Source organism: Mangifera indica, chromosome 3 (assembly GCF_011075055.1).
Source record: "Mangifera indica cultivar Alphonso chromosome 3, CATAS_Mindica_2.1, whole genome shotgun sequence".
Taxonomy (NCBI): domain Eukaryota; kingdom Viridiplantae; phylum Streptophyta; class Magnoliopsida; order Sapindales; family Anacardiaceae; genus Mangifera; species Mangifera indica.
In genome coordinates this window covers 21,934,430-21,961,957 of record NC_058139.1, presented here as the reverse complement: position 1 = coordinate 21,961,957, position 27,528 = coordinate 21,934,430, and the positions used below count along the sequence as shown (strand labels likewise).

Below are 27,528 nucleotides of genomic sequence, written 5' to 3'. Positions count from 1 at the left end.
CAAGTCTTAATCAATCAAATCTACCTTTAACCTATATCAAACTTACCATTTCCTAGTAAAATTGGTTCAATCAAGTAATTTGATCTCAAGATGTCCAAACCTCACCTTATTCAAAATAGAGAAACACGCAAATTAAAGTCAATCATTCTAGTTTCAATGCACATCAAATTTACTCAGCTAACAAATGGTACAAGATGGAGGCCACTCATGACCTGTACTAAAAACTTCGGTTGATTTCTTGTTTCTATGTATTTGCATTTGTTGATAGGTAGAGAAGATTAAGAATCAATAACATGCATGTATACAATCCCGAGCAATCCTAAAGTACGTGATTATTAGAGTCTCAAAATACAACATATGTTCAAACATTTTCCCTCAGCCTACTTTGACAACATATTTTATACCACAGCCACAGGTGGAGTTGGCCTATTCATTGCTCTTACTGGCGACTTCCAATCCATTACCTGCACAGGACAGATAAAATAAAAAAGTGAAATTTGATGTTATGGATATAATCAAACGCTTGAGGCTATCTTAAGGGTACATAATCAAACATTTTAAATGCAGATAGTCTCATAAAGAAATGATGTAATGGAAATAAATCGAGGAAAAAAAAGAGCAATAGCATCATTCACTAGTCATCTTTATGTATTATAAATCTTTTCAACAAAGGTTAACAGAACATTGTAGTTGTCAGAACACAAGAAGTTACCATCAGGATCAAAGAAGAAGACTTGTTTGACCTTCCCATTGGGCAGGGACCGTTGGAAAGTCTGTATTCCCTTGTCCTGCAAAGGAAAATTCCTTTTATCTTCACCTGCTATTATTATGATAATTAAAGCAATAAATAGGCCAGCTCTTGTATATGGTAGAATTTATTAGGTGGTAAACTTTAGCATGTTTTACATTCTGCCCATGCATAAGCTCTAAAGGAAAGGAAAGATTAAATTTAAGGATTTTGAAGTTCTAGCTACCATTCGGTTCTAGCCTTAACTGCTCATTATGGACCATCCTCCTCTAATTTTAGTATAATCTTTCAGCATAGTAGCTCATGAATTGGAAACTTGAGCTACGAAGCACATTATGATAGTTTATATTTCTTAATTTGGTTGTTCAATTGTTGATCTTGTATGCTAATTTATGTGTCTAAACAATATTCCAACAAAGCAGCCATAAAAATCCTGAAGAATGGGTATGTTAAGCACCAGGACTTGTTTGGGAAAAATGTCCTAATCCTAATGGGTAGGGTCGAGTATATATAAATGGGAGCTATAATTGTAATAGAGCAGGAGAAGAAATTAGGGCTTTTAGGCAGTTTTGGTTGTGGGCACGGGAATCTTTTGGCTTAAGGCAGGTTTCTAGCGCTTCAAATGGCCGGAATTGGGAGGCCACAGCTTCTCAAATGCTTGGTTTATCCACTATAAACTCCAAAGCAATAAAAATAACATTTGTTCTCTTCATCTGATTGTGTGTTTTGTTGTTTGGTTGACTATTGGTTGGGTATCTATCAGGGTACCAGAAGTAGAAAGAATATTCACTCCATCTTATCCACCTTGTTTTTGATTAAACCATATCAACTAGGACATCAAATTCCTGTTTTTGCAAAGCTTATTTTGGTGATAACTTCAAAAGAATGAAAGTTCACCCATTCAGTATTTTTGGGTTCCAATTGTAATTTTGAAAAATCTATGCAATAATGTTTAGATTTTGCTTTCAAAATTATTATTATGAATTGTTGTCTTCATTGTTTGTCAGCAGCATCGCAAAAAATGATTAAAAACATTAAAAATAATCGAAAATTACAAGAAAAAAACAAAGGAATACCTGAAGAGTGTGCACAAAGGAGTCAAAATGGTCGACAGTGAAGCAGATATGATGACCTCTGGGGAGATGGCTGGCGTCAAGGACGGGTGATGTGGCGCTGTAGGGGCCTTCTGGAAGCTTGGTGACGGGGCTTCTCTCGATGAGGTGAAGAGCAAAAGCCCCAGGCAAATTTAGCCATATCACCTTGAATTCTCCGAAATCTGGGGCTTCAATTTCCTCAAAACCAAAAATCTACAAAACGTTCAAAATTCAAGTAAGTTTTAACAAAAATTTATCAGTTTCAGTGGAAAATTATACCTCCTTGTAAAAGTTGGCGAGACGCCTTATATCCGAGGATTCTCGGGAGATGTGGTTCAGGTTGCTGCTTGGGCTCCTGGCATTTTTGTGACGCTGTTTTCAGTTTTTAAGCCAATCTTTATCTGCCGTGGCGATTGTTTGCATTTTATAGTGGCTTGTTTCCTCATTCTTGAGCTATACGACGTCGCTTTTATAGTGGCTGTTGGATTGGATTGTGAACCATTGGATCTCTGTACAATACCAAGACAAAAAACAGGACATTCGAATTTCAGAATTCTGTGTCTTCCCTATTAGAGACCTTGATTTCTGTCACCAAGAGAGACATGCAGATCACTCCTTCCTAATTAATTCAAAAACTTTACAGGATGCAGAAAAAAAAGCTTTACACAGGCAGAAACAAGTGTTCAGGAGAGAGGGAATACAAAACCATAATAAAAATGCAAAATGAGTTTGAAATCTCAGGAGATAGAAGAATGAATATCTGTTGTTTTATATTTCCCTTAGTTTTGACCGTGTTTAGTGGATGGTTGTTGAAGAGTGTGCTCATTGAACCAACCAGTTGAAACATTGGGATAGGGTTGGCATTCATGGTGGCAGCCAAGCGCTGTAAGCTTATCATTACAATGCCTGCTTCAATGAGTACTGGAAGAAGAATCATTCTTCGAGCTTTTAGAGCTGACCTTGTTCTCACTGATCCTACTAAAGGGATGGTGGGGGCTGTTCAGAAGGCAGAGGAGATTTTGGCTAAGACACCAAATGCTTACATGCTGCAGCAGTTTGAAAATCTAGCCAACCCAAAGGTACATTTCTCTAGTAAAAAATGAAGTAGATGTAGTTGGCAGTAGTAAAAGTTTTCCAAATATATGTCATCGTTGGTTTAGGTCCATTATGAGACTACTGGGCCAGAGCTATGGAGAGGCTTAGGAATGAAATTCGATGCCTTTGTTTTTGGAATTGGTACTAATGGCACAATAACAGATGTAGGGATATTTCTTAAAGAAAAGAACCCCAAGATAAAGGTATGATAAATACTTAATTTCAAAAGTCAATCCAGATTGAAACCAATTTATTTTGTTTCAGAAATTCGACAGAACCTGTAACTGTCTTTTTAAAAAATCTAATGTTATTTGTGTACACAATCAACTGACGTCTCACTGCTTTCCTTGTAATTAGCTACATGGTGTGGAGCCAGTTGAAAGTCCTATCATATCCGGTGGAAAACCTGGTGCGTTGTATCTCTAATGGCTACACTTCTTTGACGATCTCATCCCTTTGCATTTTCTTGTCCAAGGGGTCTGAATATATTTCGGTAACATAAAATCGATGCATTCAATATATTTGTCATCTAAAACCGAAGTAACAAGTTGTTTTTGGTATTGATGCATAATAAATACAGAAGGAACTAGAAAGGAGTCTTTATATCCTGTTGAAATGTAGATAGTATTACAAACTTTTGATACCTATAGACATGGATGATAGTATTACAAACTTTTGAGGAAGGGAAATATTTTAAGGAAAAGTTTGTCCTCTATGCTGGTTCTCTTACTTCCTTACTATTGATGTGAAGTATTTTTTATGGCTTGGTCTGCTCATTTCACATAACCTCCTGTACATGCATAGTAGATTAAGTTGTTGGCATTTAAGCTAGTAAAGCTTAAGTATGAGATCAAGTTGACAGCATTTAAGATGGTAAGCTTTAAGTATGAGTTTATGTTAGATAACAATTAAGCTAGTAAGCTTAAAGTGTTGCCTTAATACCAGAAAATAACACAACAGTTGATATTTGTATATTTGGAGTGCATTTTGATTCTTAAGTAAGCTTTCAGTACATTTTCTTCAAGCTCATTTTTTAATGAATCCTTCACTTCATAATGGTGATACTAGTATATTTGGAGTTAATTCTGTTTTATTTTGGCATTTGTCTATTTATTTTAGTTTCTATCACACAACAGTTGATATCTTCTAATCTCTTAGCCCCCGAACCAAGCAACACTCACAACCAGCAACACACAAACACACAGAATGCAATTGTCTAGAAATTGCACAGATTAAGACAAGATATTGGAACAACTCTCTGCTGAATTTTATTCACTAGAGAATAGAAATATTTATATAAGTTATCTCTTACAACTACCATAAAGGAAACAACAAGAAACCAAATTGGATAACCGCCAATCAGAGGAGTCTGGACCTCCGGCAGCTGGTGGCTGTCCATACCATTTCCATAATCTGTCTTCTTTCTTTTTCTCTTCCTTTTCCACTTTTTATTCCTCCCTTCTAACTAATTTCCAAAATCTCCACTCCAAGCAACCCATGTGGCTTTCCCCTTCATTTGGAATCCTCAAACATCTCAGCCAGCCCCACAATTGTCCCCTCGTTTAATCCCCTGATGGCAGCCCTACGTCTCCTACTGTACACCTTGAATGTAGGAGCTGTAACATAATCTATATCTATGTCTCCCCATGTATTAGCTGCTTATTTATATGATAAAGGAATTCTTGGGTCATTGGCTGTGAGTGATGGATGTGTACTGTATGTATAAATGTGAAGGTCCACATAAGATCCAAGGAATACGCATTGGTTTTGTCCCAGGTGTTTTGCAAGTCAACATTGTTGATGAAGTTATTCAAGTAAGTCAAATTTTCTTTCAAGAAACCCTTGAATTTGTTTACCATGAAATTTCAGCTCAATGCCCCATGGAGTCCTTCAAAAGCATGTTTTTGAAATGTGTAAACAGGGAAAATAATGATGTGAAAGAGTAATAATGTTATGAGACGAATTTTGATTAGTCCCACATTAACCAAACATGAAATGTTTGAAGATTTTAAGTGAAATGAAAATTCAGAAAGAGAGTAGATGTTGGGAAATTTAAACTTCACATACCTATTGTGTATTTATGTACTGAGTACATGCTTATATCTTATTGGACATAGCAGCTTGCTTATTTCTTCCAGTGACTATTTCTAGCCATGTTTTCAGATTGCTAAACCACCTTTTTTCCAATTTTGCAGATATCAAGTAATGAAGCAATTGAGACAGCAAAGCTTCTTGCCCTGAAAGAAGGTTTACTTGTAAGTTTCAGCTTCTCCAAAATCATTTACTGTAGATTAAAGCTGTTCTTGCTAGCAATCTTATGGAATAATTATGTAGCTTCTTTCTTCACACTCACAGCAACAAATTTGTATCTCCAAATCATCTCCGACCATTGGAGTGTCTATTACAGTTGGGAATATCATCTGGTGCTGCCGCTGCTGCTGCAATTAAGATTGCAAAGAGACCCGAGAATGCTGGAAAACTTATTGTTGTAAGTGGAGACATTCCCTTAGCAGGTTCTTTAGTAAAGTTTTCAATAATTTTCAGTCTGTGCTTAAAGATGGACTTGTGAATTTCTGATGCAGGTAATTTTTCCAAGCTTTGAAGACAGGAATCTGTCTTCCGTCCTATTTGAATCCGAGAGAAAGGAGGCAGAAAACATGGTGGAGGAGCCCTGATTTCCTATTTCACTCTGGCATTTTGGTCTCCTACTGCTTCTCCTTAACATAATTACATGAATTGTAGTCATTTTAAATGCCTGGTACTGCTAGCTACTCATTATTAGCTACTTATTGTTCATATCAAATATACCAAAAATATAGATAATATATTTTGTTTGTGTGATTTCTTATACCAAGTAACTTGCCATCTTGTTTTAAATGCATAACACACATTGTTTTAAAAACTGGACCAACCAGCCGAATTGAGACTTGGTGGTCAGTCAGGAAAACTTGTTTTACCCTTTAAACTTGATTGACCTGCAGCGGAATTGGTTGAATCAATTTGTCTAAAACCAATACCATTCGACATATAATTACTTTGCTGCTTTAAAACATGTCGGCATGATTGAAACCAATTATTGACGATAAAAATGGCAGGTTTTCTTGTATCTGAAATAAGAGGTCTGCTGTGCAAGCAAATCATACATATCTGATGTAGCCTTTGATGCAACTCCTGAGACAGAAGCTATAGCCACTTCTGGAGACATTGTCTGTTTCTTATGAGCCCTACACTGGATAGTTTTCCACAAATCATGAAAATGAAATAAAATTTGTATCAATTAAATGTAAAATGCTAGAATTGCAGAAACCTAGACTGAGAAAATTCACTGTAAACCATGTTTAATTTAGTGTATATATGTGTATATGCTGCATTTATACAGTGTATAATTTAGATGATAAAGTAAATTCCATTTATGAATTAACCCATATTCCCTTCAAGTCATCATATTTTCTCTTTTATTACTTAATGTAAATTAATAAAATTACGTGTATACACTTTGATTACATAATTAGGTACACAGATGATATATCATTATACGATTGAGTGATTTTGAGTTAAGGATAAAATGGTTTAATCACATTATGACACTTCATTTATGTAATCAATTGTATACTCCAAAACATGTACACATAACATTGCTTTTATGACAAAGTATATACTTTTATGACAAAAGCAGAAGGAAAATAACTCACTCTTCAACCAATAACAATACAAATATTATATCAGATATTGTCACATTATCTTTCTACTTGGACTCCCTTAAGAGATCTAAAAATGTACAAGTTTCAATTATAAAATATGATATAAACCTGGCAAAATTAACGAAACAGAATCAAGTAAAGCAGAGCATTAAAGTAAAAACCAAAAATCTTATACTCAGCATTCCAAGGCCTACCTTCAACTGGATAAAATGTGTAAACAGAGGGCACTCCACATTCAACAAAATGTGAGGATCAAATCAGTTAAGATGGCAGAAACAAAGTCTCTCTTCAACTGGAGGAAATGAAGCCATGGTCTATCGCAAACTATTTATAGGAATGACCTCAATTTTCTTTGGAGCTCCACACTTTCTGTAATCATAAAGCATAGTTCATAGAAATAAGAAAATTGAAGAGAACATGAATTCAACCAATTCAATTCATGAAACAATAGTAATGCTTGAGGCATTTTGGTGAGTTGATAATATACCGTATTGTTGTACAAACATTGTATGGTTGAAGGGTGGAGCCTCTAGAAGTGGGTAACATTTTGTACTTTCTGTAATGTATAGTGTTGCCTGAAAAATGGGTGTCTATTCTTTCAACTAATTAACGTAGTTTTATCCAATTCAGCACCTTGCTGTACGCAAAGAACAGTCAGCTCTCCGAGCGGTCATCAAGTGCATTGAAGATTACGATCTTGAAGCTGAGTTTCCTCCGGATAATCTCAGGAAGCGTCTTGAGCAGCTGGAGAAGGCCAAGATTGAGAAGAAAAAGCCAGCAGCTGTCCCTGCCACTAAGCGTACACGTGCTAGCAGTGGTGGTCCAATGCCTCCTGCTAAGGCTGGTCGTTTGGCAAATGCATATGTTTCATCCTTCCCTGCGCCACCCACCTTTGTTAGGTCTCCCTCGCATACTCAATACACTGCTGGGGTCTCACCATATGCATCCCCACCTGCCGTATACGGCAACAGGAGCCCACCAGCAAATCCATATGCATACTCACCAGAAGCACCACCAACAAATCCATATGCATACTCACCAGAAGCGGTCCCTCCTCTGGCTGGATCCTATCCAGGAGCTCCCATGAACTACCCTGCTTATGGGGCCTATGGCACTGGTTTGGCACCGGCTTATCAGCAGGCTTACTACCGATAGACATGACTACACTTTGAAGATGGTAACCACTGATATGATGACCCAAAATCTCATTTGCTTTCTTAATGGTTTGTAATCACTAACCGTTTTAATGTTAACAGTGGCTGTGTGTTAATTATAACTTTATCCTGCTTCTCGCCATGTCCTGGTGGGAAGTATTTCTGACGTTGATCAAACTTCTAGTATTGGGTGAGTGTGGAAAGTACATGATGGCATCATAACAATGTTAAGACTTGATCATCACCAATGTTGTAGATTAGTTGTAAAAAGACTGTCTGCGTTGATCTGTCTGTTTTTTTTTTTTTAAAGTTGAAATTGTCGGTTCGGATTGGAACAAATGCACATAAAATCCAACTTAGGGTTACATTGCTAGGATGTTGTTTAATCAAAGTTGGATGGTATTTCAGTCCATTTGAAGACCCCCGCTCTCCTATATATCTTGACTATTATGGACTGACATTCCAAGTGAAATGGTATTTTGCAACAAGGCTTGGGGATGGTTTAAGATGCTTTTATATTGATGTCTCTCAGCTATGATACTTGCCCCCTGTAATTGGTGAAAATTAATGGTATGAAGATCTCACCGGTCACGTCCAGCGCTAATGGATTTGGCCATGAATGTGGGCGGATCTTGCTGCGGTGTTGGGGTTTTGCCGTGAGCCTAGTCGGATGTTGCGGCGGGATCATCTTCGTTATTGCTCAGCAATAATCCAAGACTACACTTGTATTTTCATTAGAAACTATTGACATGATGCAGCAATAATCCAGGTTATAATTGTCTTTTCACTCGAAACCGCTAGGTAGTTCTTACTGGCTCCCACTGCGATTGTATGCCTGCGGCTGTAACTGCTTAGCGCATGGTTTGCAGCCACTTAAAGGGTGGATTTATCTTAATTGAGTCAGTTTGGAGTTAATTAAGTTCTGATTAAAGACATAATGTCCTTCTTGAGTTTGAGCACAGCGTTCTTAGAGGATTATTAGGGGTGTAACCCATTGTTAGTAAAAATATGAATTATTCATGTTTAATTTATGTTTTTATTTAATTTGTATTTTAAACATACTGTTCCAAATTTTTGAGCCAAAAATATATTAAACGGGTATTTTATACGTTTTCTGTATTAAATATGTATTTTTGCTATTGTTTATGTTTTTCGTTTTTTATGAAAATTTTAAAATATGAAAATGTCTCTTACATTTTCAATTAATTGCCGTAATGTCATAATTATATAAAATAAAAACTCAATTTTTTATCATCTAAATTTTTAATCTTTTTTGATAATTAATTTTTAATAATGATTGAATATTGATTATGTATTATATTATATTTAATATTCAATTACATACTTTATATTTAAATTGTTAGTCAAAAGATCTATAAAAAGTGTTAAAATTATGTTTGGTATTGTCATACTTTTAGAAACGTATTATTGACGATGTGTTGTATTAAACTCATATATACACGTTTTATATTTTTTCTTTATCCGAATTTTATGATTGTCTTTTTATAAACGTATTTTTCATTATTTATCATATTATATCTGTATAATTCTTATACTTGTTTTTTTATTCCCATATTTATTAACTAGTGTATAAACTATATAGTTGGATAAGTAAATAGTTTGTCAATGATATGAATAATCTATCTTATAGATAAATAAATCAATTTTAAATTACGCTATTAAATTAGAGTTTTAATTCAAAATAAATTTATTCGAATCAAACAATAAGTTCATCGGAATCACCCTAGCCATGGCTAATTATAACCTTTTTATTATATAATTTGAAGGGAGAAGGACTATTTCACCCCCAACTTTTGATGCTTTCTCAAAATATTATCCACGCCAGATGAAAATCCAGTTTTCCCACCCATGAGCTGTTAATGTGGATGGTTTCTGTTTGGATAAGGGTAAAATGTCCATTTTACCCTTGTTAGATGAAATGACAAAAATACCCCTCTGCAAAATTCATCCCAAAATTGATGTGAGGGTTTTCCTTCACCCCCCTTAGGTTTTAGAAACTAACATTTCACCTTACCTAAAGTTTTTAAACTTTGAAAACTAACATTTTCACCCCCAAACCTAGGGTTTCCAAATTTTTCAAAAAACAGCCGCCCCCCATAACTTTCAAAACTAGCAGTTTCACCCCCATTCTTCAACTTCATCTCCCGACGTCGTCTCCGGCGTAGTCACCTGCCTCCTCCTTCTTCTGGTGCGACGGCGGTGGTGGCCGAAGAAGGAAGAGACGGAGATCTCCTTCTCCTGGTGCACGGTGCGACGAAGAGACGGAGATCTCTTCGTCGCACCACCGTGCGACGAAGAGGTCTCTCTTCGTCGCTCCACCAAGACGACGAAGGACGACTTTTCGTCGTCCTTCGTCGCTCGTTGCGTCGTCCAGACGCTACGACAAAGGACGACAAAACGTCGTCCTTCGTCTGTTCTTTCAGATCTGGACGACGCTTCGTCGTCCAGATCTGGGCGACGAAGGGTCGTCCTTCGTCGTCATTTGTAGTCGGAGATCTCTCATCGATCGATTGCAGCGGCCGTCGGTGGTGACCGGAGAAGGAAGCAAACCCTAGGGGGTGAAATCAAACTTTTCAAACTTTGAGGATAGGTTAATTACTTTTTAAAACCTGGAGGGGGAAACGGTGAGATTTTAAAGTTTTAATGTTTTAAATAGTAAATTACGATTTTGCCCATGTCCCTAACTGAAAAAATAGACGGCAGTTTGGTCATGGGTGGGAAAACTGGATTTTCATCTGGCGTGGGTATCATTTTGAGAACGCATCAAAAGTTGGGTGGGAAATAGTCCTTCTCCCCTAATTTGAACCATCAAACTCAGAAAAAAAAAAGTTATATTTACAAAACTTTCTATAAACTCTATGGCATTTGTTCTCATACAAGGAAATTTTATTTTGAAGGTATTTTATCTAGCATGACTCGGGTTAAATTAAATTTGAATAAATCTTAATTTAAATTTAAAATAATTAATTTAAATTTGAATTTGAATTGATTAATTAACTAAAAAGTTATTGAAAAGCCAATAAAAAGAAATGTTCAAAAAAATAAATAAATAACCGTCTGGGTAAAAAGAGCTTCGAAGGGTTAATACCAATGACCCTTTGAACTCAAATCGAGCTCTCTAACTGGATCTTTAATCTGAGTTTGGTCATTCAAACCAAATATGGATTCGGGTTTGAGCTGATTGGGTTAGAACCCACCCTTTTGAATCAATTTCAAACCTAAATTTTTTTATCAAGTACTCGTATGCTCTATTCAATGAGTGCCTGCGTCATTTGCAACGGTTGAATTCTTGAACAAGTTAATTTGTAGGCAGGCGTTTTCAATCCCCATCCTGTACCAGTTCCCGCACAAGCACTCAATTGAACGAACCATTATCAAGAAGCCAGGCTTTAGTTTTCAGCTTTTTGTTTCATGGATCTTCACATTTACGTTCCCATCTTTTCAATTTGCGTGTTGCAGGCACCAGGTCACTCAGTAGTTGCCCAACAACCGTCTGTTGTTTCGTTGCTATGGAACCTGTAATGTCTTACTAACTAATCAGTTTGTATTGTCGCTGTTGACCTAACCTAATGAAACTAATAGACTGAATTCAGTTCTTAGCTCGGCACAAGAGTTTGATTAGGGTAAACCGTCTCGACCAGGCTTGCTTATTGGTCTTGATCGGGCTGATTAGGGTTTAAAATCATTGGCTTGCAATATGAATTATATACAAGCCAACGGCAATTGTAGTTGTATATCTAGTCAATTCTACAGGAAAGGATGAAAAATCAGGATGAAAAATCAGGATAATAAGACATGTCAAAAACGAGATAAACTCCTGACTGTCATATGTGAATCATTTTATTGCTGAACATCATAAGAAATAAGCAATGATCAAGTGCATTAAACATCCCCAGAACATTAAGGTCGCAACACAGGATGAACAAAATTAGAAGGTCAAATTCAGGATCTAACCACCCATTATACCTTTCAGTCATTAGCAGATGCTAGTTGCAGAGACAGCAGTTCATCCTCAGGAATGGTTTTAATAGTACAATCTGATCAGGGATAGGCGGAACATAACAGTGCATAGCCACGCTCCACCACATAATCACTGAGCATACCATCACTCTGATCAGCGGAGCCACTTATAATTTTAGCAGGGCAAGTCATGCACACTCCAAGCTTGCAGTCATGAGGCACATCCAAGCCAGAGTCCAACGCTTTGGGTAGGATTGTCTCATCGGGCTCCACCTTGAGCTCTGTGGACTCACCCTCATGCTCAATCACTACTTTGTAAGACCTCGTAATGCTCCATTGAAATCTTTATCTGTGTGAGACTAAGCATTTTCCGGGGCTAAAGTCGGAGGAATGGTGTTTGGTGCAGGTTGGGTGCTTTTGCTTTGTGAGAATGAAGGGACAAGATGGAGATAATAAACGAAGGGTTGCCCTGATTTTGTTTGCCTTGTGAGAGATCACCGTTTTGGAAAAAGATAAGGTTAGGTTATGTTCACTTCTGTAATTTTGTTGGCTCAATTTCATCATCTGGGTGTATCAATGTGCTATTATTGTTCATATATAACTTCTGTTATCTTTTATATATATAAAATTGATTAAAAAAACATATTAATTCATCTTGATAATCAGAATTTTGGGAAATAAAAAATAAACAAGAAAAATAACAATTTGTATTTTGATGCCTCAATACAATTGAAGATATTTTTATACAAAGAGGAGTTGTTTTGTTTTTTTCCTGAAACTAATTACTAGAATTGGGCATTGACCTGGTCAAAGTTGATTGCAACAATTATTTTAATTTCTTTTATTTTATGCTGGATATTTGCCATTATTAATTTGGCATAAGATCCAGTCACTGTACATTTGCAGTTGGATTGACACCCAATCCAGGTCAGGTTCAATAGAATCCATTCATTTTCTTCTTCTTCATATGTGACAGTAATATAAATCCCTGTACAGTATACACTAGAGGTCAGGCCTTTTGTTCATTTAGTCTCTTAGTTCAACAAGCAATTATCAAGGTAAATACTAGATCTTTATTATGGCGATTCAACTGTAATTTATTTATTTTTGAAAAAATAAATATTATTATAGTTCTATAGTTGATAATATAAGACTTAAAAACAGCTAAGAAAATTGAGGAATATTAAAATTTTTAGAGGTTAAATGGTTATAACAGATTAAATGATAACTTATAATTTATATATAATTTTTTCTTTTGAATATATTGTAGTAATGGAAAAACCAGGAGCTGGGCATTGCGAGATTGCGAAAGATGTGACGGAAGTAAGTTGTTTAAATTGGCACATAATTAGTTGGTATAGAGTGTGGAGTGTTGAGTGTGGAATGGTTTGAATTTAAACTTACGTTTGTTTGCAGTTAATTGGCAAGACTCCTCTGGTGTATCTGAATAATATTGTGGATGGCTGTGTTGCCCGTATCGCTGCTAAACTAGAGATGATGGAACCTTGCTCCAGTGTCAAAGACAGGTATCACTAAATCCTATTGATTGTTGCAGTTTCCTCTAGTTTGGAAGAAATGATAGTTCACCATTCCTTGAGCTAGTGTTTTGGGATTTTTGTATGAATTATTGGGTTATGGCCATCAAGTTTCAAGATCTTAAACATTGCATACACATGTACAGGATTGGTTACAGTATGATTGCGGACGCAGAGGCCAAAGGTCTTATCATACCAGGGAAGGTTGGTACTTTTTTTTTCCCTTAAACTTATGGTAGCTGTATCTTTTGAGAAAAAAATTTTTCGTACAAGGATTTGGTGTACAACAGTATGTAACCATTCTAATCATAGTTGATCTGTGTGCACACCCTTTTTCATTTTTTCGTTGTATGATGTCTATTCTGATTTCGGTCCGATAGAATAATCGACATCTGTTGTTTTATATTTCCCTTGGTTTTGACTATGTTTTGTGGATGGTTGTTGAAGAGTGTGCTCATTGAACCAACCAGTGGAAACACTGGGATAGGGTTGGCATTCATGGCAGCAGCAAAGCACTATAAGCTTATCATTACAATGCCTGCTTCAATGAGTATTGAAAGAAGAATTATTCTTCGAGCTTTTGGAGCTGAGCTGGTTCTCACTGATCCTGCTAAAGGGATGAAGGGAGCTGTTCAGAAGGCAGAGGAGATTTTGGCCAAGACACCAAATGCTTACATGCTGCAGCAGTTTGAAAATCCAGCCAACCCAAAGGTACATTTCTCAAGTAAAAAATGAAGTAGATGTAGTTGGTAGTAGTAAAAGTTATCCAAATATATGTCATTGTTGGTGTAGATCCATTATGAGAGTACTGGGCCAGAGATCTGGAGAGGCTCAGGAGGGAAAGTTGATGCCTTTGTTTCTGGAATTGGTACTGGTGGCACAATAACAGGTGCAGGGACATTTCTTAAAGAACAGAACCCCAAGATAAAGGTATAATAAATGTTTAATTCAAAAGTCAGTCCAGATTGAAAACAATTTATTTTGTTTTAGAAAGTCGATAAAAACTAAGACTTTGTCTTTTAGAAAAAACTAATGTTATTTGTGTCTACAGTCATTTGACATCTCACTGCTTTCCTTTTGGAATTAGCTATATGGTGTGGAGCCAGTTGAAAGTCCTGTTCTATCTGGTGGGAAACCTGGTGAGTTGTATCTCTAATGCCTACACTTTAATGATCTCATCTCTTTGCATCTTCTTGTTCAAGTGGTCTGAATATTTTTAATATATAATCGAGGCATTCCAAGTATTTGTAATCTAAATTGAAGTATAAAGTAGTTTTTGGCATTGATGCATAATAAATAAAGGAGGAACTAAGAAGGAGTCCTTATATCTTGTTGAAATGAAGACAGTATTATGACCTTTTGACAGCTTTATCGACATGGATGATAGTATTACAAACTTTTGAGGAAGGGAAATTTTTAAGAGAAAAGTTTATCTTCTACCTTGGTACTCTTTACTTCCTTACTAACGGTGTAAAGTAATTTTTATGACATGGTCTGCTCATCTCACATAACCTTCTGTACCTGCATTATAGTTTAAGTTGATGGCATTTACGCTAGTAAAGCTCTAAGTGTGAGATTAAGTTGACAACATTTAAAATGGTAAGTTTGTCTTCTACCTTGGTTCTCTTTCTTTTTCCCCTTTTTGTTCTTCCCTTCTAACTAATTTACAAAACCTCCATTCCAAGCAACCCATGTCGCTTTCTCCTATCATTTGGAACCCTCAAAAATATCAGCCAGCCCCACAATTGTTCCCTGGTTTACTCCCCCAGTGGCAGCCCCGGGTCTCTCACAGTACGCCTTGAACGTAGGTGATGGATACCTGGGCCTAAAGCTGACTGCAGAACCTTCTCTGGGCTACCTCTTCTGCACTCCCCCCAATTTCCAGCAAACCATTCACAACAGCAGCAAGGGCATACAAAGCAATGTAATAGAATAAAGAAATGTAACACAATCAAAGTAGATGATGAAAATATGTATTGTATTGAATATTTCTTGGTGAAGTTTACAAAATCAATTCTTCAATACAATGACTATTTTCAATGATTATGTTTGATTACAACTGCTAGTTAAATTACAATTCCAGTAACAGATTAGTCACAAAAAGAGATCCACAAAACTCCGTTGAGGCCCCACTGTATAAGCTCAGCTTCCGAGAGAACCACTCTCTCCCCACATTCCTTCGGTTGTTGCACCTTCTTCTCTTCTGTAGCACCTGCTCCCTTTTTCAACTTTTTCCACAGCTGCTTCTTTTTCTTTTTCCTTTGTTTTGCCACGTCTCCCTATTTTCTGTGGCTGATTTTGCATTAGAGCAATGGTCTTCTGGTCCCTTTTTCAAGAGCTAAAAGTCTTCTTTTTTTTTACTTCCTCTTTTCCTGCGGGAAATGTATATACAAGTTCTAACAATAGGACTGTAAAATAATCTATATCTATGTCTACCTATGTATTAGCTGTTTATTTTATATAATAAAGGATTTCTTGGGTTGTTGGCTGTGACTAACTGGATGTATATTGTGTGTATAAATGTGAAGGTCCGCATAAGATCCAAGGAATAGGTGCTGGCTTTGTCCCAGGTGTTTTGCAAGTCAATGTTGTTGATGAAGTTATTCAAGTAAGCCAAATTTTCTTTCAAGAAATTCTTGAATTTATGTACTATGAAATTTCAGCTCAATGCTCCATAGAGTCCTTCAAAAGCATGTTTTTGAATCGAGTTAACAGGGAAAATAACAAAATGAAAGGGTAATAACTTTTTGTAATATGTATACTTGGAAGTTTGGATTGATGTTATGAGACGAAGTTAGATTATTCCCACATTAACCGAAGATGAAATGTTGAAGATTTTAAGTGAAATGGAAATTCAGAGAGAGAGAGAGTTGATGTTGGGAAATTTAAACTTAGCGTTCATGCATATATCTTATTGGATATAGATGTCTGCTTACTTCTTCCAGTGACCATTTCTGGCCATGTTTTCAGGTTGCTAAACAGCCCTTTTTTCAATTTTGCAGATATCAAGTAATGAAGCAATTGAGACAGCAAAGCTTCTTGCCCTGAAAGAAGGTTTACTTGTAAGTTTTCAGCTTCTCCAAAATCATTTTTCTGTAGGTTTAAAGCTGTTCTTGATAGCAATCTCATGGAATAATTATGTAGTTTTTTTCTTTCTTTTATTTTTTTCACTCACTGGAACAAATTTGTTTCTTGAAGTCATGTCTGATTATGGGAGTGTCTATTGCAGGTGGGAATATCATCTGGTGCTGCTGCCGCCGCTGCAATTAAGATTGCAAAGAGACCTGAGAACGCTGGAAAACTTATTGTTGTAAGTTGAATCATTCCCCTAGCAGATTCTCATAAAATCTCACCTGCACGTTTGGTAAAGTTTTTGATAATTTTCTGTGTCTGTGCTTGAAAATGGACTTGTGATTAACTGATGCAGGTAATTTTTCCAAGCTTTGGAGAGAGATATCTGTCTTCTGTGCTATTTGAATCTGAGAGGAAGGAGGCAGAAAACATGGTTGTGGAGCCCTGATTTCCTAGATCAGTTTGGCATTTTGGTCTCCTATTGCTTCTTCTTGGCATAATTACATGAATTGTAGTTATTTTAAGTGCCTTGTGCTGCTAACTACTCATTATACAGCCTAATTTTTTCTATCAAATTTACCAAAAACATAGATAATATATGTTGTTTGTTTTGATTTCTTATACCGGGTAACTTGCCGTCTTGTTTTACATGCCTACCACACATTATATTAAAAGCTGGACTATTTGGCCGAACTGGGACTCGACAGTCAGTCAGCAAAACTTGTTCTAGCCTTTGGATTGGATTGACTGGCACTTGAATTGGCTGAATCAATCCGTCTAAAACCAAAACCACACAACAATTTAAAACATGCCGGCATGATTTAAACCAATTATTGAGGATAAAAATGACAGGTTTTCTTGTATCTGAAATAAGAGATTTGCTGTGTTAGCAAATCACACAAATCTGATGTAGCCTTTGATGCAACTTCAGAGACACAAGCCATTGCTATTTCTGGAGCCATTGTCTAATTCTTCTGAGCGATACACTGGATAGTTTTCTACAAATCAAAATGAAAAAAAATTTGTGTCAAGTAATTGTAAAATGCCAGAATTGCAGAACACAGACAGAAAATTTGAGGTAAAATGATGTATAACTTTATTTAATTATCTTTTATTATAAACATTATTTTGTTTAAATTGTCAAAGTAATACAAGATTAATTTAGAATAATTATACCACATTAAGTGGCCAATCCAAGGGACTTTGGATTTTGAAACCACGGCCACAAAATGTTTTTGAATCTCTCCCACCCCATCAGTTATTTCAAGAAGTGACACTTTCTCCAAAGTTTATATGCTCATACCCGAATCAATTCTCAACCAATGTAGGATTCCTAGCAGTATAGATGCATCTTGATCATTAGATCTAGAATTAGAAAAAAAAAAAAAAAAACCAACATATTAAAGACCTAAAGAAAGCACAATTCAATTAATCATTCCAAAAGAAAGAGTAACATATATATATATATATATATATATATATATATATATATATATTTATTTATATTTATCAAGAAAGAATATACAGATTTCAAATATAAAATATGATATCTACCTGGTAAAATAAATGAAACAGCATCAAGTACAGCAGACCATTAAAGTAAAATACCAAAAATCTTATACTCAGCATTGCAAGGCCTCCACCTTCAACAAAATTTGAGGATAAAATCAGTTAAGATGGCAGAAACAAAGCCCCTCCTCACCTGGAGGAAATGAAGCCACGGTCTATTGCAAACAATTTAAAGGGATGACCTCAATCCTGTTTGGATCTCCACACTATCTGTAATCATAAAGCATAGCTCATGGAATTAAGAAAATAGAAGAAAATATGAATTCAACCAATTCAATTCATGAAACAACAGAAATGCTTGAGGTATTTCAGTGAGTCGATAATATACCGTATTTTTGTACAAATATTGTATGGTGGAATTAAGGTTGCCTTCCCAATATTCTTCTACTTCATCCTCTCCTTCTGTCCACTGTAGTCTTTCGAGCTTTGGTGTGCTTAAAACTCCATGACAAAAAGTCTCCATCTCCAAGCATTGCCTGACAATTACTTTTTTCAAGCATGAGAATTCAAGAGAATAATCCCCACAACAGAAGCTTTTAAGGCTGGACAAGCAGTGAAGTTCCAAACAATCCAAGTTGTTGAAAACAATTGAATTCTCCATTACTTCATCTCCCAAATGTGTCACAATTTCCTCCATCCTTTTGCAATCAGATACATTCACTCTTGTAAGTTGACCCAAAGTTTTAGTTTTTGAGGGGGTCAGTAAATATCTCAATCCATTACAATTTGAAATATGCAGAGTTGCCAAATTCTGGAAAGACACTGATGAGGACCATGAATTTTCTAAACTGTCACATTCTGATATTTTTAGAGTCTCGAGATTTTGAAAAGCATTGCAAGGCTGAAAATTTCCTCTCCACAGATGCTTTAACCTGGGCATTTCACATAAATCTAGTTTTTCCAAGCTAGGCAATGCATCCTGGGAAATCAGTTAATCATAAAAAAAAGTGTTGAAATGAAAAAGAAAAGATGATGAATTTAAATGGGTAGCACTTTAAATGGTGACATTTGTGATATTTGTAGACATGATGATAATGTTGTCCAGTAAGCAAAATTGGTACTTGTTAAATTATAGACATGATTTAATAGAGTACTTGAAGCAAATACCTTGTAAACAAAGAACAGTGGCTGTTGACTGTCTCCATGACTCCCTCTGATGCTCAATACTTCTGAAGCAAGGACCTCCACATTATTACAACCATATACCTTCAACACTTTCAAATTTGGCCATTCTGAAATATGCATATCTGCGTAGAAACTTTTGAGACTTGGCAGCATCTCTAGATACAGCTTGGTTAATTTAGAGAATACAAACCTGGGGACTTCTTCCCCCTTGGCAACAACTTCCTCCATCATACTGGACCTTTTCTCCAGAACTTCAAAAATCTCTTCAACTGAATCACAATTTTGTACTTCCAATATCTCTAGTTTCTGGTGCTTCCCAAGCATGTTAGATGGAAAAACACTTGCAAGATTTTTACAAAATCGTACAAACAAGCGATTTAATTTTTTGAAGGAATCCACAGAGACCTGATTGTTCCATAATTTTACTAGCTGATCAGCATGACTGATTTGTAATCTCTCCAAACTAGGCAATCTTACCTGAAGATTACAAATTACAGTTATAACATAAACATCAAATATTAGCAATTTCAAAAATTAAAAATTATATATGATGAATGAGAAAAAAAAAATTTTAATTAATGGGACGGATTACCTTTTCATCAAAAAGAGATTGCATGTGAGTAGAGTTCTCCTTTGCACTCATTCCTTCAGGTTCTTTGCTTGATAATGTGATGTCACCACATACATAACTGGAGATGAATGTTTGAATACCAGGGCAATTATCAATCCAAAGTCTGAATAAGGAAGACATTTCAACAGAATTTGCTGTAGAGTTGCAGAATGCTGTGAGTTTTGGAAGATCTCTAAGCTTCAGTTGATATAATTTAGGAAACAACATTGTTCTTGTTCTCCCTTCATCTTCATCTATTACTCTTTCCATGAACATACAATTAGATATCTCAAGCTCCCTTAGTTTGAAAAGACTTTTCAGCATAGAAGATGGGAAAAGATATTGTACATGATTGAAGCCATCCATAACAAGGATTGTTAAATTCTGGAAGCAAGAAGATGTTTCCAAGCTGGGTAATACCACCTGCAAGCATATAATTTTTCTTTTTAGAAAAAAAAAAAAACCTTTATTTTGTTTCCTACATATGTGGATTTATTTGATAAAACATACCAGTATAAGAAGAATCGAAACGAACTTACCTTAGCAGTGAAAATGGATGAAAGATGAATACTAAGCTCCTTCTTATAGATCTTTTGACAGTCCTTAACAATAATAGTTTCTAGGGGAGGAAATTCCAAAATTTTACTTCCCGAATAGAAGCTTGTCAAGTTAGGCAATGACTCAAAGATGACGGAGTTCAATAGAGGGATTATAATTTTATCACTTCCTACATCCTTCTCCCCTTCGCTTTTGATGATTTCTTCTATCAAAGCACAATTTCTCACTTCTATCTCTTGGAGTTGAACAAGGCACAATAGTACAGATGGAGTCAATATATATTTCAAGCTATTACAATTGTCAATTTTCAATGATCTGAACTTCTTTAAGCCCAAAATTTCTTGACGATTTACCTCCAAATCAAACACTTGTTCTAGTGTCTCACAACTTTGTACCTCTAACAATTCCAAATTGTTGAAGTGACATAACACATTCAATGGAATACCACTTGATATATCTGAAAATTTATCCACCACTAGCGACTTTAAATTCCAGAATATGTTCATTGGCAATTGGTCATTCCGTAATTTTTCTTTCATGATAGGGAATTCAGAGAGTATCAAATGTTCAAAGTTACAGAAGCCAACCTATGAAAACCAAATATTAATTTATTTATAATAAAGTGCAATAAAGATTTTGATTTTTAAGAGCCAAAACAAAGAAAGTTACATAAAGTTTAATAAGAATTCATATCCATGTTTGATTAAATTATAATATTGAATATTGACAATAATGCCCTAACTCCTAATCAACACGTTTCGCATTCTTGTAATAAAAATATCTTTATCAAATTAATAATATAAAACCTTTTATGAAGATGGTCTTTAACATATATTTTAAGAAACATGCTAATGAGATTAAAATAAGAACTTAGATGTGAATAGCATGCAAAACTTACATATGAATACCATGAAAGTTTTGAATTCTTGTGCTGCTACTTACTAGACAGGAAGATAAGAATATAAGCAATATATATATATATATATATATATATGTGAATAGACGGTAGCAAAATATTAAGAAATAGTGCAGAATTTTAAATTATCACCAAATATCCATGAATATATAATATTTATCAATAGTAACGACACAAAAAGGAAATAAAAAAAATTCTGTGAAAGAGTAAATACCATATCAGAAAACAATTGCTTGATAGTGGAATTGAGATCCTCTTTCCAAAAATATTCTTGATGAACATCTTGTTTTATCAGTTGTACTTTTTTTAGTAGTGGTGTACTTAGCACTCCTTGAGAAAAGGTGCTCAATTTTGGACATTGACTCACTATAACTTGCTCCAAACAAGGGAATTTGAACGAGTAATTGGCTGAACAGAAGAATGTGAGGCTTGATAAACAGTAAAGTTCCAAAATTTTCAATTTACCAAACACAATCTCCTCTTCTTTGTCTCCATCATCTGCTATTACCTCTGTCAATAGCTTGCACTCTCTTATTCTCATTGTTGTGAGATTGACAAGAGTTTTGGCTGCTTCATTTGTTAGTACCTTGGCTATTCCATTGCAATTGGATACCTCCAGAGTTGTAAGATTTTTCAAAGATGTTGCGGATGATATTAAAATTGTCAAACAATGACATCTACGTACTTGTAGATTTTGAAGATTTTGAAGAAATATGTTCCCTTGGAAATCTTGTTTCCATATATGTCGTTGTTCATAGGGGAATAGCTCTTTGAAACTACTACCACTAAAACAAAGTGACTCCAAACAATTTATTTTTTTAAGGAAATTGAACAAAGAAGCAACAAATTCATCATCAAAGTAAGCTAGCCAAAGCGTTTTAAGCTTGCCAAAGCTCTCAGCTAGTTCAGAGTGAAGGAATACCAATCTGAAGCCCAGTGCATCTAATCTCAACACTTCCAAATTTGGTATGACCTAAAAATTATGAACAAGTAAATAAGTAGGTGTGAGCATTAAGACATCAAGAAGACCGCAACGCACAAATAAATAGCTAGAAATATTTTATATGAATGGTACAAAGTGTCTCATGTTAGATTCATCTAATTATAATCAAGTAAAAACTTATATAACCAGATCTTTAATCTGGAAGTAATGTAAATTATATTGCTGAAATGAAAACATACAAGGCAAAAGTCTTATCTACTTTTATGAGGCAAAATTTAATGCGAAAAAAAAAAAAAAGGTTTATAATGTGTGCAACTCATATTACTCATTAACTTCCTCCAGCTGATCACCTTATTTTTATATTTAAAATTATTAATTAAATGATTATACACTTGAAACATGAATTACATAAATGAAAAACAATTTTTAATCTCGAAAACTAATAACATCTTGCAACTGGAAATCTATTTTAATCATACAAAAGGAAAAGTATTTTTAGTTTATTTTAATTGGAATGGAGACATTAATGTACTACTTATGAATTGCAAACTGAAGTTGATTAACACTAATTTAAATCTTAATTTTGATTCGGTGTACTGTAATGTTTGGCTGATGGGGGTCCCACATCAATTGGTTAACAAAAGGTTTTCCACCTTAAATATCGGAGGAGTTCCTCCCCCAATTGAGCTTGTCATTTGGGTTGTACACTTAACATACTATAATTAGTGCGATAAAACGTGTCTGAATGATTGTGAACATGTTGCATTTATGAGTGGGTATGGAAGAAATTGAAATCATACCTTTTCTAACAAAAAAAGGGTAGGCTGCCTCTCCCCATCTCTAGCTTGGAAGCTAGGAAATTCAGAAGCATATACCTTTATCTTCTTGCATTTATACACACGCAAACTTCTTAGCATTGGCCACTCTATTGCATGCAACCGTGGGTAGAAACATTTGAGTTCCCTTAAATTTTCAAGGTGGATGTCTGTTAATTGTGGAAACAAAAATGTTGGGGCCCCGTTAACTTCCTCCTCAGAAACAATTTTCTCCAACCCACAAGAGTATATCCATAGCTCTTTAAGTTGCACAAGACCAATAGCGATAGAAACTGGAAAGAGACATTTCAAACTCCAACAATTTTTAACCTTCAAACTCTCTAGATTTTGAAAGGTGAGAAGTCCTTGAGTATTAGATGGAACAATAGTCAACAAATTTTCACAGAATTCAACTCTCACTACTTTTAGTTTGCAAAAGGATTCCACATTGAGATTTTGGCTGTGCCATATCAGCTGCAAGTTATCCAAGTGCAAGAGCACCATCTTCTCCAAGCTTGGAAAAGCAACCTGCAGATAACAATTCATGACATTAATATTGGGGCATTTATATATGACTCAGAACCAAAAAGTGTTTACTCAGGTTGAACAACTGTTACACCAAATCAAATTTTGAGGTTTGTAGAGAACAGAATCATAAAAACAATATTTTGAGTTAAGATAATGACAACAAAGATTGTTGACCATGATATTAAAATTAAAACTAGCTAATAGAAAACCCTTTTTCACCTTGGTGTAACTTTGAAGGATATTATAACTGAAGGGGTGAAAATTTCTGAAAATGAAAATTCTCTTACAAAATATGAGAAAATTATTTAAGAAGTAACAACCTTTTCACTGAAAAGAGGTGTATTATAATCAAAATGGTCCGTCTTCAAATCGGAGAAAACAAACGTCTCTATCTTTGGACAGTTGGCGATAGTAATACTTTTCAAGGAAGGGCATTCCAAATAGTTTGTTCCCGAATAGAAGTTTGTCAAGTCTGGCAATAGCTCAAGAACAATGGAATTCAGCTGAGGGATGAAAATTTTGTCATTAACTCCCTTCTTTCCTTCGTCCTTTATGATGATTTCTTCAATCAAAGCACAATTCTTCACTTCAATCTCTTGAAGTTGATCAAGGCCCAAGATTATCGACGGGGTAAATATATATCTCAAGCTGCTGCAATTGTGAACTTTCAGTGATTTCAGGTGGCTGAAGCCCAAAATTGCTTCCTTGCTGTTCTTCAACGTCTTTCCTTTTATATCAAATAAATCTTTCAATGAATGGTGATTTCTTACCTCCAAAGTTTCCAGATTTCTTAAATCATAGAATGCATGGGACGGAAAAGCACTTGATATATCAAAAACCTCATCCAATACTAGCCACTTTAAATTGCAGAATAAGCCAACTGGAAATCCACCGTTCCATATTTTCTCCTTTAATGTGGGGAATTCACTGAGCTTGAAATATTTTATGTTCCGGAAACCAATCTGCAAAATCCAAAAAATGGGTCAAAACGCGGTACAATCAATATTTTGAATTTTGAGAGCTTAAAAAAGAATAAAGCTTAACAAAATGAATATTTACGTAATGAAAATTTTATTTTATTTTTTTATAGTTTCAATTTGTCTGTTCATTGATACATAGGACCACCTGAAAGTTCGACAAGAAAGATCATGGATAGATTTGAAATCTTATGCTGCTACTAATTGGACAGGTAGCACAGAAAATACCCACTACGGAGCCCTATATATATTAACAAGAAAATCAAAAAATTGTATAGCCTTATTATATTCTTTTTGCATGCACTTGATACCATTTAGGTTCATCCATCTGTATATACATTAAAACTGGGTTTAAAAAATGCATTCTGGAGTTGCAACTAGTTCCCATAAAAATTTAATAAGGTATAATGGCTTTTAGAGCAGTTTGAAAAAAACAAGAATCCAAATCAAAACAAAAAATAATTGTTCAAAAACCAACTTGGCAAAAAAATTGAACAAGCATCTTCCTTGCTTTTAAACTTGCTTGACATGCAACTGATTTGTACATGTCATCAGTAGATTGAGATTCACAGAATCCTGGAAATAAAATAGAAATACTAGTTTGAGAACTTTCATCCTAGTCTATAGTAGATAAAACTTTTGTAGTTATGACTTTCACAACATTGCATTAATCTCTCCGGTAAAATCGAAATTATTATATACTTAATATCCCAATTAATATTACAAATAAACATATCTATTAGTAGTAATATTTAAAATATATATCAATAGCAATGTTGTAAAATGAAAGAAAAAAATATTTTGTAGAAGAGTAAGTACCATATCTGTAAATATTTGTTGGACAGTAGAATTGAGATCATCCTTCCAAAAATATTCTTTATCATTATCTGATTTTGTCAGTTGTACTTTCTTCAATAATGGTGTGCGTAACACTCCCTCAGAAAAGATGTTCAATTTTGGACATTGACTTACAATAACTTGCTCTAAACAAGGGAATTCGAAGGAATAACTGACTGAGCAGAAGAATGTCAAGCTTGATAAACAGTAAAGCTCCAAAACTTTTAATTTGCCAAAAACAATCTCTTCTTCTCTATCTCCATCATTTGCTATTACCTTTGTCAACAGTTTGCACTCTCTTATTCTCATTGTTGTGAGGTTGATAAGAACTTTGACTGCTTCACTTGTTAGTACGTTGGCTAATCCATCGCAATTGCATACCTCCAGAGATTTCAGATTATTGAAAGACATTGCGGATGGGATTAAAATTTTCAAACAATGACATTTACGTACTTGCAGCTTTTGAAGAAACGTGTTCCCTTGAAGTTGGAAATCTTGTTTCCATATATGTCCTTGTTCATAGGGGAATAGCTCTTTGAAACTACTATCACTAAAATCAAGTGATTCCAAACAATTTAATTTTTGAAGGAAATTGAACAAAGAAGCAATAGATTCATCATCAAAATTACGCAGCCGTAGTATCTTAAGTCTGGCAAAACTCTCAACTAGATCAGTGAGGAGGAATGCCAATTTGAAGGCATAAGCGTCTAAACCAACCACTTCCAAATTTGGTGTGACCTAAAAATTACGAGCAAGTAAATCAGCAGGTGTGAGCATCAAGACATCAACAAGTGCACCGCAACGCACAAATAAATAACTATGACTTTTTTATATAAATGGTACGTGTCCCATGCTATACACATCTAATCTGGATATAATGTAAATTTGATGGTTGAAATGGAAACATACAAGGCAAAAGTCCTACCTACATTTATCCTAGTTAATTTTAACACAAAATATAAGAAATTGGTTTCTAATGTGTGCAACTCATATTACACATTAACTTTCTCCAGCTCAATACTTTATTTATATATTTAAATTATTAATTAAATAAATATCCTCCGAAGTAAATATAGACTTTAAACAAGAATTACGTAAATGGACAACAAGTTTTAATCTACAAATTTAATAATATCCTGCAATTGAAACATTCAGATGATTAGTATATATCAACTTGACAGGTTTATGGAGAAAAACAAACTTAATATAATCAAGAAAAAGTAAAAGTAGCCCTTAGTTTATTTTCATTTGCAATAGAAACATTACTGTCCTTATGAATTGGACACTGAAATTCACAAATGAATAATTTTATCTTGATTTTGAGTTGGTGTACTATGTTTTTAGGCTCAGTTGTTATCTAAAATCAATTGGTTAACATATTTGTACACCAATAGTACTTTGGGTTCTTTGTTTTTATAAATGAAGAGTTCCTCCACCTATTCAGCATGTCTTTTGTGTTGGATACATATTTGTACACCAATAGTACTAGAAAGTGCAACCCCTAATAAAAGGGATGATGATCAAATCAATCTGGATAATGTACAAATGTTTTATTTATGAGTATGGATGCAAATGAAATCATACCTTTTCTAACAATAAAAGGGAACGCTGCCTCCCTTCATCTCTAGCTTGGAAGCTAGGAAATTGGGCAATATATACTTTTATCTTCTTGCATTTATACACACCCAAATTTCTTAGCATTGGCCACTCTATTGTGTGCAACTGAGGGTAGAAACATTTGAGTTCCCGCAAATTTTCGAGGTGGATGTTTCTTAAATGTGGAAACAAAAATGTTGGGGCCCCGTTAACTTCCTCCTCAGAAACAATTTTCTCCAACCCAGAAGAGTATATCCATAGCTCTTTAAGTTGCACAAGACCAATAGCAATAGAAACTGGAAAAAGACTTTTCAAACTCCAACAATTCTTAACCTTCAAACTCTCTAGATTGTGAAAGGTGAGACGTTCTTGAGTACTAGATGGAACAATAGTCAACAACTTTTCACAAAATTCGATTCTCACTACTTTTAGTTTGCAGAAGGATTCCACATGGAGTTTTTGGTTGTGCCATATCAGCTGCAAGTTAACAAGGTGCAAGAGCACCATCTTCTCCAAGCTTGGAAAAGCAACCTGCAACAGACAATTCATGACATTAATATTGGGGCAATTATTTATGACTCAAAACCAAAAAGTTTTTAGTCAGGTTGAACAACTTTTAAACCAAATCAAATCTTCAGGTTTGTAGGGAACAAAATCATAAAAACAATATTTTG

The 27,528-nt window shown here is 34.9% G+C and overlaps 5 protein-coding genes and 3 long non-coding RNA genes across 13 annotated transcripts in view; 3 read left to right on the top strand and 5 right to left on the bottom strand.

Annotated features, from left to right (window-relative positions):
- Window positions 1-132: 132 nt before the first annotated feature.
- LOC123211641 (uncharacterized protein YwkD-like) lies at window positions 133-2,220 on the bottom strand (the record flags this gene model as incomplete). Its single annotated transcript, XM_044630434.1, has 4 exons — window positions 133-464; window positions 713-788; window positions 1,825-2,055; window positions 2,122-2,220. Coding segments are annotated over 4 exons (444 nt in total), but the record flags the coding sequence as incomplete, so codon positions are not given.
- On the top strand, window positions 2,128-5,612 carry LOC123211640 (cysteine synthase-like). Its single transcript, XM_044630432.1, has 7 exons — window positions 2,128-2,921; window positions 3,003-3,140; window positions 3,295-3,346; window positions 4,672-4,751; window positions 5,133-5,192; window positions 5,345-5,425; window positions 5,520-5,612. The coding sequence occupies exons 1-7, from the start codon at window positions 2,709-2,711 to the stop codon at window positions 5,610-5,612; spliced, it is 717 nt and encodes a 238-aa protein (XP_044486367.1). The 5' UTR covers window positions 2,128-2,708.
- A 1,040-nt stretch (window positions 5,613-6,652) lies between these two features.
- On the bottom strand, window positions 6,653-20,101 carry LOC123210167 (disease resistance protein TAO1-like). The gene is made up of 4 exons (XM_044628400.1): window positions 19,667-20,101; window positions 19,057-19,551; window positions 18,278-18,868; window positions 6,653-7,007 (listed from the first exon to the last, which is right to left on the bottom strand). The coding sequence occupies exons 1-4, from the start codon at window positions 20,048-20,050 to the stop codon at window positions 6,981-6,983; spliced, it is 1,497 nt and encodes a 498-aa protein (XP_044484335.1). The 5' UTR covers window positions 20,051-20,101; the 3' UTR covers window positions 6,653-6,980.
- On the bottom strand, window positions 11,226-11,894 carry LOC123210191. Its single transcript, XR_006501236.1, has 2 exons — window positions 11,780-11,894; window positions 11,226-11,329 (listed from the first exon to the last, which is right to left on the bottom strand). It is a non-coding gene; the product is annotated as an uncharacterized LOC123210191 (long non-coding RNA).
- Window positions 11,584-17,001, top strand: LOC123210168 (cysteine synthase-like). 6 transcript variants are annotated; one of them, XM_044628403.1, is made up of 12 exons: window positions 11,584-12,088; window positions 12,180-12,290; window positions 13,044-13,096; window positions 13,190-13,299; window positions 13,455-13,512; window positions 13,756-14,019; window positions 14,101-14,238; window positions 14,396-14,447; window positions 15,837-15,916; window positions 16,311-16,370; window positions 16,538-16,618; window positions 16,736-17,001. In XM_044628403.1, exons 3-12 carry the CDS (start codon window positions 13,046-13,048, stop codon window positions 16,826-16,828), a joined length of 987 nt encoding a protein of 328 aa, XP_044484338.1. In that variant the 5' UTR covers window positions 11,584-12,088; window positions 12,180-12,290; window positions 13,044-13,045; the 3' UTR covers window positions 16,829-17,001. The 6 variants fall into 6 exon arrangements, 4 of the variants coding, with proteins under 4 accessions (XP_044484338.1, XP_044484336.1, XP_044484339.1 ...); XM_044628401.1 differs by having other exon boundaries at window positions 11,584-12,290; XM_044628402.1 differs by lacking the exons at window positions 11,584-12,088; window positions 12,180-12,290 and adding an exon at window positions 12,720-12,831.
- Window positions 14,472-15,367, top strand: LOC123210192. Its single transcript, XR_006501237.1, has 2 exons — window positions 14,472-14,907; window positions 14,994-15,367. It is a non-coding gene; the product is annotated as an uncharacterized LOC123210192 (long non-coding RNA).
- Window positions 16,981-18,076, bottom strand: LOC123210189. Its single transcript, XR_006501234.1, has 3 exons — window positions 17,935-18,076; window positions 17,684-17,745; window positions 16,981-17,378 (listed from the first exon to the last, which is right to left on the bottom strand). It is a non-coding gene; the product is annotated as an uncharacterized LOC123210189 (long non-coding RNA).
- The window catches only part of LOC123211639, an 89,631-nt gene continuing 82,164 nt past the window's right edge, over window positions 20,062-27,528 (bottom strand). The window contains exons 6-12 of the mRNA XM_044630431.1: window positions 26,843-27,385; window positions 25,712-25,996; window positions 23,765-24,406; window positions 22,902-23,444; window positions 21,526-22,131; window positions 20,195-20,829; window positions 20,062-20,107 (exon numbers count right to left, since the gene is read on the bottom strand). Coding sequence (XP_044486366.1) covers window positions 20,062-20,107; window positions 20,195-20,829; window positions 21,526-22,131; window positions 22,902-23,444; window positions 23,765-24,406; window positions 25,712-25,996; window positions 26,843-27,385 — 3,300 coding nt within the window. The remainder of the gene's footprint in view (window positions 20,108-20,194; window positions 20,830-21,525; window positions 22,132-22,901; window positions 23,445-23,764; window positions 24,407-25,711; window positions 25,997-26,842; window positions 27,386-27,528) is intronic.